This window comes from Coregonus lavaretus (assembly GCF_964263955.1).
Source record: "Coregonus lavaretus genome assembly, chromosome: 19".
Taxonomy (NCBI): Eukaryota; Metazoa; Chordata; class Actinopteri; order Salmoniformes; family Salmonidae; genus Coregonus; species Coregonus lavaretus.
Window position 1 is genome coordinate 46,814,515 of NC_140006.1, and position 15,661 is coordinate 46,830,175.

The 15,661-nt window shown below is 44.9% G+C and overlaps 2 protein-coding genes across 9 annotated transcripts in view; both read left to right on the forward strand.

Moving 5' to 3' along the window:
- The window catches only part of LOC311147169 (band 4.1-like protein 3), a 76,960-nt gene that overhangs the window by 35,692 nt on the left and 25,607 nt on the right, over positions 1-15,661 (forward strand). For all 8 annotated transcript variants that reach the window (XM_084183811.1, XM_084183812.1, XM_084183805.1 and 5 more), the window contains 5 exons: positions 140-227; positions 2,244-2,396; positions 3,887-3,984; positions 10,079-10,254; positions 10,786-10,994. In XM_084183811.1, the coding sequence (XP_084039937.1) occupies positions 140-227; positions 2,244-2,396; positions 3,887-3,984; positions 10,079-10,254; positions 10,786-10,994 (724 nt within the window). The remainder of the gene's footprint in view (positions 1-139; positions 228-2,243; positions 2,397-3,886; positions 3,985-10,078; positions 10,255-10,785; positions 10,995-15,661) is intronic.
- LOC311147173 (uncharacterized protein) overlaps positions 14,393-15,661 on the forward strand; it is a 2,235-nt gene continuing 966 nt past the window's right edge. The window contains exon 1 of the mRNA XM_084183816.1: positions 14,393-15,661. This exon is cut by the window's right edge and continues 966 nt beyond it. Within this exon, the coding sequence (XP_084039942.1) occupies positions 14,402-15,181 (780 nt within the window). The 5' untranslated portion in view covers positions 14,393-14,401 and the 3' untranslated portion in view covers positions 15,182-15,661.

Genomic DNA, 15,661 nt, shown 5'->3' on the forward strand with positions numbered 1-15,661 from the left:
GAGTGTAATAGAGAACATCTCTGAACCCCATAGTTACAGGACTAGGAGTGTAATAGAGAACATCTCTGAACCCCATAGTTACAGGACATGGAGCTCAGCCTCTACCTCTACTGATCTTATGCCTGATGTCTGTTTTCAGAGGGATGACGCCAGCTGAAGCAGAGTTGCACTTTCTGGAGAATGCCAAGAAACTGTCCATGTATGGGGTAGACCTCCATCACGCTAAGGTACACACACACATACACACACACACACACACACACACACACACACACCACACACACATACATACACTACACACACACACCTACCTACACCACACACACACACCAAACACAGATACACACAAACACACCGAACACACACGCCTACATACACATACACACCCACATACCCACACACTTACATATACCACACACACACACACACACACACACACATACAAATGTGAATTAAATCCTCTGTGCTATAATATATCTCCCCATATGACAGTGTACATGGGAAAGTTCTGTTTTCACTTCACTGCTTTTGTCAGAGGCACTCTGCTAATCCTTCCAATGCACCGCTGCTGTCTCAGTGACGTCAGTACCATGCTTAACACCAACACTGGGCTGTTACTTCAAATGTCTGGATGTGCTGGGCAGCCAACTGCCACTGCTCTAGCTGGACTGCTGACTGACCGTTACCATCTCTGCTAGCTTCACTGTCTCCATGAGGCTCTGCCTTAGCTGGACTGCTGACTGACTGTTACCATCTCTGCTAGCTTCACTGTCTCCATGAGGCTCTGCCTTAGCAGGACTGCTGACTGACTGTTACCATCTCTGCTAGCTTCACTGTCTCCATGAGGCTCTGCCTTAGCAGGACTGCTGACTGACTGTTCCCATCTCTGCTAGCTTCACTGACTCCATGAGGCTCTGCCTTAGCAGGACTGCTGACTGACTGTTACCATCTCTGCTAGCTTCACTGACTCCATGAGGCTCTGCCTTAGCAGGACTGCTGACTGACTGTTACCATCTCTGCTAGCTTCACTGACTCCATGAGGCTCTGCCTTGGATTGGCCTGACTTGGCTCCCTTGAGGAGATTCTGTAGGATAATCTCCTCTGTCTTAATGACGTGTTTGATTTGATTAATCTCATTGGGCAGACAGACAGCTGGAGAGAGAGAGACAGTCAGATAGATAGTCAGACAGGCAGACAAAGAGACGGACAGACAGACAGACTGATGTAGAGAGAGACAGACAGATGTAGAGACAGACAGACAGACAGACAGACAGACAGACAGACAGACAGACAGACAGACAGACTGATGTAGAGAGAGACAGACAGATGGAGAGACAGACAGACAGACAGACAGACAGACAGACAGAGACAGACAGACAGACAGATAGAGACAGACAGACAGATAGAGACAGATAGAGACAGACAGACAGATAGAGACAGACGGATAGAGACATACAGACAGACCAGGCCAGCAGCAGCAGATTACCAGGATAACACACCACTCATTTCAACACATTGAAACCGTCACTGTTAATCCCGATGGCAGATACTGTCTGTTATCACAAGCACTTTGAACAGTGAAATTATCCCATCTAGGTGAGACCGATAAAGATGATGGTCCGTTCAAAGAGTCAACTAAAGGAGGAATGAGGTTGCCTAGTGCACTTTGAATACAGATTTGTTTAGTCGATAATATTCCATTTGACTAGTTGAATCAGATCAGAGTCAGCATTTGTTGTGTTCTCTCCTCTCATTAAACCACCTGGCTAGTTGGTAGGAAGCCTGTTTGAGTGTTTGGCTGCAGCGAAAGGGGAGGTAAGAGGCTGCTGCATCGTGTGGTGTGTTTCTGTGTTTGTTTAATGCACGGCTTAGCGGTCATCACGCTAGCTTGTGGCTTGTTGTACCCATCATCACTCTCCATTGCTGTGACGCACTAAAGTGGAACGTAATGTTTCCCACTTTCCTCCTCAGACCCTAGACACACCCCCTCCCTTACATCATGTAGAGTAGGAGATGCCCGTTATCCTCCTGGCTGATTGTCCATAGCCATTTACCATCAGAACCCTTGCCAATGCTTGTCCCATACTGGACCATTCCTCCCTCCACAGCTGTAGTGTGTGGAGAAGAATCACTGTCTTCCTGACGTTGTGATTCTGTTTAATACTTTCGATGATTCCTTTTGTGAAGTGGTTTTGATGGCGTACTGGAACTCATTCATTGTATACTAATCGGGTGCGTTGCAGGACTCTGAAGGCATAGAGATCATGCTAGGAGTGTGCTCCAGTGGTCTCCTCATCTACAGAGACCGACTGAGAATCAACCGCTTCGCCTGGCCCAAGGTCCTCAAGATCTCCTACAAGAGAAACAACTTCTACATCAAGATACGCCCCGGAGAGGTAAACACACCAACAACAACAACAACAACAACTGTGTATCTGTTACAAACCGGGTCAGGAGTTTTACCATGTGACCTGACCAGGAGAAACTATGGCCTGGGGCCTAGTCAGACTACTCTATGGCCCGGGGCCTAGTCAGACTACTCTATGGCCTGGGGCCTAGTCAGACTACTCTATGGCCCGGGGCCTAGTCAGACTACTCTATGGCCTGGGGCCTAGTCAGACTACTCTATGGCCCGGGGCCTAGTCAGACTACCCTGGGGCCTGGGGCCTAGTCAGACTACTCTATGGCCTGGGGCCTAGTCAGACTACTCTATGGCCTGGGGCCTAGTCAGACTACTCTATGGCCTGGGGCCTAGTCAGACTACCCTGGGGCCTGGGGCCTAGTCAGACTACCCTGGGGCCTAGTCAGACTACTCTATGGCCTGGGGCCTAGTCAGACTACCCTGTGGCCTGGGGCCTAGTCAGACTACCCTGGGGCCTAGTCAGACTACCCTATGGCCTGGGGCCTAGTCAGACTACTCTATGGCCTGGGGCCTAGTCAGACTACTCTATGGCCTGGGGCCTAGTCAGACTACTCTATGGCCTGGGGCCTAGTCAGACTACCCTATGGCCTGGGGCCTAGTCAGACTACTCTATGGCCTGGGGCCTAGTCAGACTACTCTATGGCCTGGGGCCTAGTCAGACTACCCTGGGGCCTAGTCAGACTACTCTATGGCCTGGGGCCTAGTCAGACTACTCTATGGCCTGGGGCCTAGTCAGACTACCCTGGGGCCTGGGGCCTAGTCAGACTACCCTGGGGCCTAGTCAGACTACTCTATGGCCCGGGGCCTAGTCAGACTACCCTGTGGCCTAGTCAGACTACCCTGGGGCCTGGGGCCTAGTCAGACTACTCTATGGCCTGGGGCCTAGTCAGACTACCCTATGGCCTGGGGCCTAGTCAGACTACTCTATGGCCTGGGGCCTAGTCAGACTACTCTATGGCCTGGGGCCTAGTCAGACTACCCTGGGGCCTAGTCAGACTACTCTATGGCCTGGGGCCTAGTCAGACTACTCTATGGCCTGGGGCCTAGTCAGACTACCCTGGGGCCTGGGGCCTAGTCAGACTACCCTGGGGCCTAGTCAGACTACTCTATGGCCCGGGGCCTAGTCAGACTACCCTGTGGCCTAGTCAGACTACCCTGGGGCCTGGGGCCTAGTCAGACTACTCTATGGCCTGGGGCCTAGTCAGACTACCCTGTGGCCTAGTCAGACTACCCTGGGGCCTAGTCAGACTACCCTGGGGCCTAGTCAGACTACTCTATGGCCTGGGGCCTAGTCAGACTACCCTGTGGCCTAGTCAGACTACCCTGGGGCCTAGTCAGACTACCCTGTGGCCTGGGGTCTAGACTACTATATATTTAAGGACAGGAATTGCTTCTGTTCTGACATGATCACCACCTCTCTCTCTTTTGAGACACTTGTAACATCAATATCTCTTCCTCTTGCAGTTTGAGCAGTTTGAGAGCACGATTGGCTTCAAGCTCCCCAACCACCGTGCAGCCAAGAGACTGTGGAAGACCTGTGTTGAGCACCACACGTTCTTCAGGTAAGAGATGCACTATGTTTTGTAGCCTGTCCCTGTAGTATAATATATACAGGGCCTTCAGACAGTATTCATACTCTTTGACTTATTCCACATTTTGTTGTTACAGCCTAAATTCAAAATGTATTAAATATAATTTTTTTTCTCATCCATCTACACACAGTACCTCATAATGACAAAGTGAAAACATGTTTGTAGAAATTTCAGCAAATTCATTGAAAACTAAATGCAGAATTATCAAATGTACATAATTATTCACACCCCTGAGTCAATGTTAGAATCACCTTTTGGCAGCAATTACAGCTGTGAGTCTTTTAAGAGCTTTCCACACCTGGACTGTACAATATTTGCACATTATTATTTTAAAAATTCGTCAAGCTCTGTCATGTTGGTTGTTGATCATTGCTAGACAGCCATTTTCAGGTCTTGCCATAGATTTTCAAGCCGATTTAAGTCAAAACTGTAACTAGGCCACTCAGGAACATTCAACGTTGTCTTGGTAAGCAACTCCAGTGTATATTTGGCCTTATGTTTTAGGTTATTATCCTGCTGAAAGGTGAATTCGTCTCCCAGTGTCTGTTGGAAAGCAGACTGAACCAGGTTCTCCTCTAGGATTGTGCCTGTGCTTAGCTGTATTCTATTTCTTTTTATCCTAAAAAACTCCCCTAGTTCTTGCCGATGACAAGCATACCCATAACCTGATGCAGCCACCACCATGCTTGAAAATATGAAGGGTGGTACTCAGTAATGTGTTGTGTTGGATTTGCCCCAAACGTAACGCTTTGTATTCAGGACAAAAAGTTCATTTCTTTGCCACATTTTTTGCAGTTTTACTTTAGTGCCTTATTACAAACAGGATGCATGTTTTGGAATATTTTTTATTCTGTACAGGCTTCCTTCTTTTCACTCTGTCATTTAGGTTAGTATTGTGGAGTAACTACAATGTTGTTGATCCATCCTCAGTTCTTTCCTATCACAGCCATTCAACTCTGTAACTGTTTTAAAGTCATCATTGGCCTCATGTTGAAATCCCTGAGGGGTTTCCTTCCTCTCCGTCAACTGAGTTAGGAAGGACGCCTGTATCTTTGTAGTGACTGGGTGTATTGATACTAGGGCTGTCCCCGACTAAAGTTGTATGTTTATTCGACCAATCGATTGCTCAACATTTTTTAAGTTGTATATTTTTCCATATATAGCCACACCCTATGTGTTTTAATAAAATCAACTATATGTATTGAGCTTGTCTGATGCTTTAAGCTTACGGTTTGATGCCTCAAGAGGGCGTCAGAGATCTAGATAACCAGAAGAAAACAAACACTAACCTGACCCAACTATTCTCCTCCCGCTTTCGCAGATTCTGCCATTACTCTCCTGAAGATGCCGGTAATAGGCAACCTTTCTCATGTGGACGTGGCCAATTTGTCTTACCATTTCTACCGATCTGCCTGCCAGTTATGGTTTTCATATGCACATTTTTGTGAAACAGTGTCATTTAATTTTTAATAACGTCTTCATATCTCAAAATCATTGTCATGTGGTTAATCAAAATTCTATATAAATCTAAATGAAAATGATACAAATCTTAAAGTAACTTCTATTGCCATTATCAACTATGTAAAAATAGCCTACATAAAGCCAGCAAATAAAAACATTGCCGCCTGCAGGTAGAAAATATCCTGATTAAAAATAAATATCCTATAAATCACATTGGCTACGCATGGCTTGTCAGCAAGGAACTGGAAACATTGTATCAACTATTAACTTGGGTCAGCCTGAAGCTCCTTGAAACATTGTATCAACTATTAACTTGGGTCAGCCTGAAGCTCCTTGCAACATTGTATAAAATATTCTGGGCCCTCAGAGTTTCCTGCACCAGTGAGCTCAGGACAGACACAGCTGTAGGCTATTTGGGCAAGGGATAAGAAACAGGGCTTGACTTGGGCAGCAGCTCACCGGAGCGGAGTATTTACATTTTAGTCATTTAGCAGACGCTCTTATCCAGAGCGACTTACAGTTAGTGAATACATCATTTTTTTATTTTCCATACTGGCCCCCCATGGGAATCGAACCCACAACCCTGGCGTTGCAAACGCCATGCTCTACCAACTGAGCTACATCCCTGCCGGCCATTCCCTCCCCTACCCTGGACGACGCTGGGCCAATTGTGCACCGCCCCATGGGTCTCCCGGTCGCGGCCGGCTACGACAGAGCCTGGATTCGAACCAGGATCTCTAGTGGCACAGCTAGCACTGCGATGCAGTGCCTTAGACCACTGCGCCACTCGGGAGCATACCGAGTACCGGCACCTCACATCTACAGCTTGAGCTCCTGTTCCTCTTATTGAATATTAGTTCAACAGTACTGTGGAGCTCCTGCACCTAAATATAAACAGTACCAGCACCCAAAATGAGAACCGGAACCTATTTCAGTCCAAGGCTACCACTGATAATCAGGTGGGCCTATTTTATGACGTTTCCACTGGATCAGAGCATGACATTTTTCATTTTCACGCTGAGTGGTTATTGAAAGGGAGAGAGCTGGAAAGATTTTTCAAATACATTGAGGAACTATTGTAATTCTCAATGGATGTAAAAACAGACTTTGTTTTCTTGCTGTTTTGAGGTGAAGAAAACATTACTTTGAGAAGCTCCACAGGTCATTAGTGGTGGTGCGTTAAGGGTTTTTCTTTATTTTTACTATTTTCTACATTGTAGAATAATAGTGAAGACATCAAAAGTATGAAATAACACATATGGAATCATGTAGAAACCAAAAAAGTGTTAAACAAATCAAAATATATTTTATATTTGAGATTCTTCAAATAGCCACCCTTTGCCTTGATGACAGCTTTGCACACTCTTGGCATTCTCTCAACCAGCTTCACCTGGAATCCTTTTCCAACAGTTTTGAAAGGAGTTCCCACATATGCTGAGCACTTATTGGCTGCTTTTCCTTCACTCTGCGGTCCGACTCATCCCAAACCATCTCAATTGGGTTGAGGTCGTGGGATTTTGGAGGCCAGGTCATCTGATGCAACACTCCATCACTCTCCTTCTTGGTAAAATAGCCCTTACACAGCCTGGAGGTGTGTTGGGTCATTGTCCTGTTGAAAAACAATTGATAGTCCCACTAAGCCCAAACCAGATGGGATGGCATATCGCTGCAGAATGCTGTGGTAGCCACGCTGGTTAAGTGTGCCTTGAATTCTAAATAAATCACAGACCGTGTCACCAGCAAAGCACCCCCACACCATAACACCTCCTCCTCCATGCTTTACGGTGGGAACTACACATGCGGAGATCATCCGTTCACCTACTCTGCGTCTCACAAAGACACGGCGGTTGGAACCAAGAATCTCAAATTTGGACTCATCAGACCAAAGGACAGATTTCTACTGGTCTAATGTCCATTGCTTGTGTTTCTTGGCCCAAGCAGGTCTCTTATTATTGGTGTCCTTTAGTAGTGGTTTCTTTGCAGCAATTTGACCATGAAGGCCTGATTCACTCATTCCCCTCTGAGCAGTTGATGTTGAGCTGTGTCTGTTACTTGAACTCTGTGAAGCATTTATTTGGGCTGCAATTTCTGAGGCTGGTAACTCTAATGGACGTATCCTCTGCAGCAGAGGTAACTCTGGGTCTTCCATTCCTGTGGCGGTCCTCATGAGAGCCAGTTTCATCATAGCACTTGATGGTTTTTGCGACTGCACTTGAAGAAACTTTCAAAGTTCTTGAAATGTTCCGTATTGACTGACCTTCATGTCTTAAAGTAATGATGGACTGTCGTTTCTCTTTGCTTATTTGAGCTGTTCTTGCCATAATATGGACTTGGTCTTTTACCAAATAGGGCTATCTTCTGTATACCACCCCTACCTTGTCACAACACAACTGATTGGCTCGAATGCATTAAGAAGGAAAGAAATTCCACAAATTAACTTTTAAGAAGGCACACCTGTTAATTGAAATGCATTCCAGGTGACTACCTCATGAAGCTGGTTGAGAGAATGCCAAGAGTGTGCAAAGCTGTCATGAAGGCAAAGGATGGCTATTTGAAGAATCTCAAATATAGAATGTATTTTGATTTGTTTAACACTTTTTTGGTTACTACATGATTCCATATGTGGTATTTCATGGTTTTGATGTCTTCACTATTATTGTAGAATGTAAAAAATAGTAAAAATAAAGAAAAACCCTTGAATGAGTAGGCGTGTCCAAACTTTTGACTGGTAGTGTATATCACCAGTAGTACATTTTATATGCATATGCCTTCATTTGCGCGCAGGCCAGGCAACCTATATGCCAACCTCTATGTGTGCGCGTCCTTACTCAACATTGACAGGAGCGCTCCAAAGAAAAGACAACGACTAAACTGACAAAACTCATTAACGGAATGAAATAAATAAACCAAAACGTGTTTCTCACAAGTGTAGCAGGTTGTGCGCTCTGCAAACAGTGTGTCCACTCAGACAGTGAGAACGGGAAGACTGGAATAACAATATTGAATGCATTAAAATAAATGACCGTAACTAAAGTAACAAACATTGTAGATTAGGAATTAATGGTAAATGTACTACTGGTGATATATGTAATGGGGAATTGATATACACTAACAATCAAATGCGAACAATTCACACAATGAAGTTATGAAATAATACATGTGCACAAATTGGCAGGAGAGAGCGCATTCTGGAGAGGGAAGTGCATTGTGCATCCTGGGTGCATGGGTAATCCGAGGTCTGCATTGGGCCGTGCAGCACGGTGATGTGACCTCTGCAGAAGTCAGGGCATTCATACTTCTTGCTCTTCACAGAGCAGTGCAGAGCTGTTGTTAAGGAAGTGAGGTTGTGTTTTATACAGGATGTACCGCCCCCACCTACCGTCAACCAATCATGTCAATGCGGAGCTATACAGAGCCCTCCGCATTGTTACAACATTTGGGAGGTGCACGGTGATGCGGTACAGAGATCCATTTGGCCTCTGCATGCCTCTGGAGTTCATATGGAGCCTCCGACCACATTTTCAGGTCAAGCATAAATTGGCTTTTAGTCTAGGCCTCTGCAATGGATTAGTTCACTGAGATGGGGGTATATATATATATATATATATATATATATATATATATATATATATATATATATATATATTTGTTACTGCTCGACTAAAACCATCTTGGTCGACCAACAGCCTAACGACCAAACAATCGACCAGTCGACTAATTGGGGTCAGCCCTAATTGATACACCATCCAAAGTGTAATTAATAACTTCATCATGCTTAAAGGGATATTCAATGTCTGCTTTTAACTTTTTTTAAACCCATCTACCAATAGGTGCCCTTCTTTGCGAGGCATTGGAAAACCTCCCTGGTCTTTGTGGTTGAATCTGTATTTGAAATTCACTGCTCGACTGAGGGACCTTACCGATTTATTGTATATGTGGGGTACAGAGATGAGTTAGTCATTCAAAAATCATGTTGAACACTGTTATTGCACACAGAGTGAGTCCATGCAACTTATTATGTGAATTCTTAAGCACATTTTTACTCCTGAACTTATTTATGCTTGCCATAACAAAGGGGTTGAATACTTATTGACTCAAGACATTTAAGCTTTTCATTTCTAATTAATTAGTAAAAATGTCTAAAAACCTAATTCCACTTTGACATTATGGGGTGTAGGGGTGTGTAGGCCAGTGACACAAAATCTCAATGTAATCCATTTTAAATTCAGGCTGTAACACAACAAAATGCGGAAAAAGTCAAGGTTAAGGGGTGTGAATACTTTCTGAAGGCACTGTAACACAGCAGAAAATTATATAAAATGAAAAGCTATCATAGTCAGATCGTTACTATAAAATGTAACAAGCGTAGTGATTTCATCTCCAGATATATAGGGTTGATTTATCCCCTAAGAACACAGCCGAAATTATGCACATTTAAAGGCTATCAAATCAGGTTAAGTGTCTTTGAGATGATCTGTATGATGAAAAGCGCTATGTACTGTAAATTAAATGTATTATTATTATTATTGTAAAATATACGGATTGTTGTTTTTTTTTATCACATAATGGTTTAATTTATCCTAACTTTTTCCTCCTCTGTCAGACTGGTGTCTCCAGAGGCCCCGCCTAAGAAGTTCCTAGGTCTTGGTTCTAAGTTCCGCTACAGCGGGAGAACCCAGGCTCAGACCCGGAGAGTGTCCTCTCAGATCATCAGGGCCGCGCCCATCTTCGAACGCTCCTCCTCCAAACGCTACACCATGTCACGCAGCCTGGACGGAGGTAAGGGCTACTTATTCATTGACTATGTTCAAATGTTCACAACGCCCAATGCATTACCTCATCCTAAGCAGTGTACTGGTATGCTAGTGTGGACATTGAAATAGTCTCTAAGTCACTATTTTGCTTATCCTCTGTCCCCAAGTCTTTTTTTGAACACCCAACACCTATTGATTCACTGAGGGCAAAGGGGGGACTATCCATAGATGGTTAAAAACAATCATAGGCTACCTCAGTCTAGTCTTGGAGTCTGTGTTTAAGTAAGACTAAGTTGCTTCTAGACGCTGATCTGAGGCCAGTTTTGAGTTTTACCCCCACTAATGTAAAAGGGGCAATGTGCAGCTCAAACAACAGCAAAACGGTCACCCCGCCATTTTGGTTGATCTTATGTTAAGGTTAAGATTTTGGGACAGTAAGCTGATCCTAGATCAGTTCCTAAGGTCATGACTTACCTGAGGATGTACCACACAGAGAACTATTGTTTTGGTGTCCTCTGGTGACTAACAACACCCCCGTCACCGTCCCTCCTCACAGCACCCGTAACGGAGAACCACGACACCCTGATGAGGGACACCACGCCCGCCAAAGCTGACGCCGCGGGAGACCTGATCACCACGGTAACGCTGGAGAAGAAGGCAGAGGAGGAGGAGGAGGAGAAGGCTGAGGAAGAGGAGGGACAGATCAACGCTACAGAGACGTCAGACCGTAATGTCCCCTCAACCGCCCTCAGACACGACAACAAGGTAAACATCTTCCTTCCTCCTCCTCCTCCTCCTCCTCTTCCTCATATTAGCCAATCAGGTTAGTCCTGGAAGTTTGGTTTTGTATTAAACAGTGCCATTAGCAGAGTACCAATATGATTGATCCAGGGTTAAGCAGTTTGGTCACACTCAACTTTTGAGTTGGATGAAGCTACAAGCTGAAAAACATTGCCCTATGAACTGTAATGGCTCCTTGCTCTGAGTAAAGGCAACAGCGGCCTTATCAGTAGCAGTTCTACGTGAAGACAAAGCAATATCAATGACTTAGCCAGCTGACTCGAATAAATATTCTGATTTTTTTTTTTGAAAGGTAAGCTTGAAAAGGTCATGGTCTAATTGACTCAAAAACCAAAAACACATCTAAGTTTAGCTTTAGTTAATAGTTATCAAATCAATAGTTATTTCTGGTTATTTATCAAACTTAGCTGGCTAGTTCATTGATCCTGCTTTGTAGTATAACCCCCCCTGTTTAGCCTGTAAATAACTCTAGATTGACGGAATCCTAAACAGCTATCTATCTGTGGACATTAGATTGTCTTACTCCCTGGTGTTGCTTTATCACTGTCAGTACTGTCAAAGGACATTACAGCTTTATCACTGTCAGTACTGTTAAAGGACATTACAGCTTTATCACTGTCAGTACTGTTAAAGGACGTTACAGCAGCTTTATCACTGTCAGTACTGTTAAAGGACATTACAGCAGCTTTATCACTGTCAGTACTGTTAAAGGACATTACAGCAGCTTTATCACTGTCAGTACTGTTAAAGGACGTTACAGCAGCTTTATCACTGTCAGTACTGTTAAAGGACATTACAGCTTTATCACTGTCAGTACTGTCAAAGGACATTACAGCTTTATCACTGTCAGTACTGTCAAAGGACATTACAACAGCTTTATCACTGTCAGTACTGTTAAAGGACGTTACAGCAGCTTTATCACTGTCAGTACTGTTAAAGGACATTACAGCTTTATCACTGTCAGTACTGTCAAAGGACATTACAGCTTTATCACTGTCAGTACTGTTAAAGGACATTACAGCTTTATCACTGTCAGTACTGTTAAAGGACGTTACAGCAGCTTTATCACTGTCAGTACTGTTAAAGGACGTTACAGCTTTATCACTGTCAGTACTGTCAAAGGACATTACAGCTTTATCACTGTCAGTACTGTTAAAGGACATTACAGCTTTATCACTGTCAGTACTGTTAAAGGACATTACAGCTTTATCACTGTCAGTACTGTCAAAGGACGTTACAACAGCTTTATCACTGTCAGTACTGTTAAAGGACATTACAGCAGCTTTATCACTGTCAGTACTGTTAAAGGACATTACAACAGCTTTATCACTGTCAGTACTGTTAAAAGAGTCAGTACTGTTAAAGGACGTTACAGCTTTATCACTGTCAAAGGATGTTACAAAGGTACAAAGTACGATAAGATTCTTTACAACCCCATGCCCAGATTAACCTCTTGTTTAAAGTGTTTTACTAAACAGGTAAGTGTAAGGAGTGTCATTTCCTTATTTTTCTACATGGTCAGAGTATAGGGTGTTCACCCATAAAAGGATTAGTTCATTCAAGGTTTGTACAAACATGTCCATTCAATATAACATTCCGTCAGAAAAAACAATAGTCCAAACCCCATGTCTCTACCATAAATGGTTAAAAAGTTGCAGACGTACTCTGAGAATGGAGCGTGTTTAGAGGGAAAGGAATGTCATCACAGGCGTGATCAACGAGTGGTCACTGCTCTCTAGAAGTCTGTGGCGCCGCTCTGCGGCAGAACGGCGCCAACTTCCAACGTCAACTGACAAGCTAACTTACTAGCGGCTGAAGGCTTGTGAGTGAAAACGTGGGCTTTTTCTAAATGAAATCCGCTGAATACAAAACTAAATAGGGACTAAATATATACTGAACACAAAGATAAACGCAACATGTAGAGTGTTGGTCCCATGTTTCATGAGCTAAAAAGAAAGATCCCAGAAATTATCCATATGCACAAAAAGCTTATTTCTCTGAAATGTTGTGCACAAATTTGTTTACATCCCTGTTAGTGAGCATTTCTTCTTTGCCAAGATAATCCATCCACCTGACAGGTGTGGCATATCAAGAAGCTGATTAAACAGTATGATCATTACACAGGTGCACCTTGTGCTGGGGACAATAAAGGGCCTCTCTAAAATGAGCAGTTTTGTCACACAACATGGTGCCACGGATGTCTCAAGTTTTGAGGGAGCGTGCAATTGGCATGCTGACTGCAGGAATGTCCAACATAACTGTTGCCAGAGAATTTAATGTTCATTTCTCTACCATAAGCCGCCTCCAACGATATCTTTGAGAATTTGGCAGTACGTCCAACCGGCCTCACAACCGCAGACCACGTCAGCCCAGGACCTCCACATCCAGCTTCTTCACCTGCGGGATCGTCTGAGGAGGGGGGGTCTTTTTGTCTGTAATAAAGCCCTTTTGTGGGAAAAAAACGTATTCTGATTGGCTGGGCCTGGCGCTCCAGTGGGTGGGCCTGGCTCTCCAGTGGGTGGGCCTATAATCTCCCTGGCCCACCCATGGCTGCTCCCCTGCCCAGTCATGTGAAATCCATAGATTGATTGATTTCCTTATATGAACTATAACTCAGTAAAATCTTTGAAGTTGTTGCGTTTTATTTTGTTCAGTATATATTTATTTACAAAGCTAACAGACTACATTTCAATATCCACCCTCCGCGAAGACCGTCTGTTCCTGTTTTCATTGTGTATTTCGGAGTCTTTCCCTTTTAAATCGCCATAGAAAGTGTCCCTCTCAACGTAGATTGATTGCCAATATAGGCAATGAAAGCCAAGGATCTGGAGGTGAACATGACGAAGGTATCAAATGTATCTTGATTTGGAGGTGATTCCAGCGGAAACCTCACAACACCAAATATGGAAGAGCTACAACCAAGAGCGGTGCAGTCCTGAACTAGCAACGGTCACAGCAAATGAACGTTGTTATTTAATCAACACTGTCAAGTCTATTAAGGTGATAATATTGTAGAAGAACTATCTAATGATTCATTCTATGTAATTTATAATGACGTAGGGCAGGGTTCTTCAATTCCGGTCCTGGAGGGCCGAAAAACTTCTGTTTTTTATTTCTACCTGGTAGTTAATTGCACTCACCTGGTGTCCCAGGTCTGAATTAGCCCCTGATTAGAAGGAAAGGATCAAAAACGGAGGTGTTTCGGCCCTCCAGGACCGGAATTGAAGAACCCTGACGTAGGGCAAAGAAAACTAGATTTTGACATTAATTTCGTAGCACCCTCTTGAATTGCCCAGTTTTTCTCTAACGTTGTACAGCAGTGAGTGAACGTCCTGCAGAGTGTGACTTGGCCGTAATTATTGATTTCCCAGATGCTTCCGGCTTATTTTACCCACTGCTGTACTAGAACTGACTGCCTCTTGTCTAATTCGCTTGTCTTTTCTCCTCCCACCTGTATCATTCTACTCACCATCCATACCACCTCCCCTCCCCGCTCCCTCCATCAGCGCTCCCCATGTCTGTACTCTTCTGACACCCTCCGCTCTGAGCTCTCCCTCCCCTCCTCCCCCGTGGCCTCCACTAAGGTCCGTCGGCGGCGCAGGGAGAACGCGTCACGTAAACGCTGTGCCTCTGTCAGCCCGGCTAAATCCTCGGCGGGGTGCCGTCGGCGCCAGGCCAAAGCGGACCGCGCCGCCGCCCTCCTAGAGGAGCAGGTGTTACTCCTGTCGGCCCGCAAACAGCGTCTAGAACAGCTGAAGGCCCACAGGAGGCGGGGCGGCACTCTGTTCTCCTTCTCCCTGCACCTCCCCGACCTCTCTTCCTACCTGGACGAGGACGGTTACCTCACCTTCCCCGACATCACGGAGCTCACCTTCCTCCCTGAGAGCGTGCAGCACTTCCGGCCCTTCAGGTCACCCTCTCTCATCCCCTGCTTCCTCTTCATCTTCTTCTTCCTCCTGTCCACGTCGTTCTCGGTGCCGTACGCCCTCACGCTGTCCTTCCCGCTGGCGCTGTGCCTGTGCTACCTGGAGCCCAAGGCGGCTTCCCTCACCGCCTCCATCGCTCAGGGCCTGCATCACCATGACAGTTGTTCAGAGGAAGAGGAAGAGGTGTGTGTGTGTGTGTGTGTGTGTGTGTCCTATTTACAGTAGGCCTTAAACGATACTACTCCATTAAGGTCACATAATAGTGATATTGTGCTCCTGTCCAGTCCAGACTTGGGGTACATCCAAAATGGCACTCTGTCCCCCGATGTGGGATCTGATCAAAAGTAGTGCACTATATAGGGAATAAGGTGCCATTTTCAGATGACTTTGTCTGTCAGTGTTCCTACTTTCAGAACCTCGTGTCTGCTTCGTCACTTCCTCATTAGATGACATCATCATGACATCACCATCACATGATCAACATAATATCTTTATGCGTACAGAGATGTTTCATGCAAGTTCCTATAGCACAATTTTTCCTGTTGGGTGGCTTTTAATAATGTAAACTTCTAATAATGGCAACTCACCTGTACTTTTGGCATGATAGCTCATTTACCACAGCAGGACCTTTTCAGTTTGAGGGTCGCTTTAGGGTAAAGCATGTTGCTTTATGGGTAACCCATCTCAGTCGCGTCACCTCGCGTC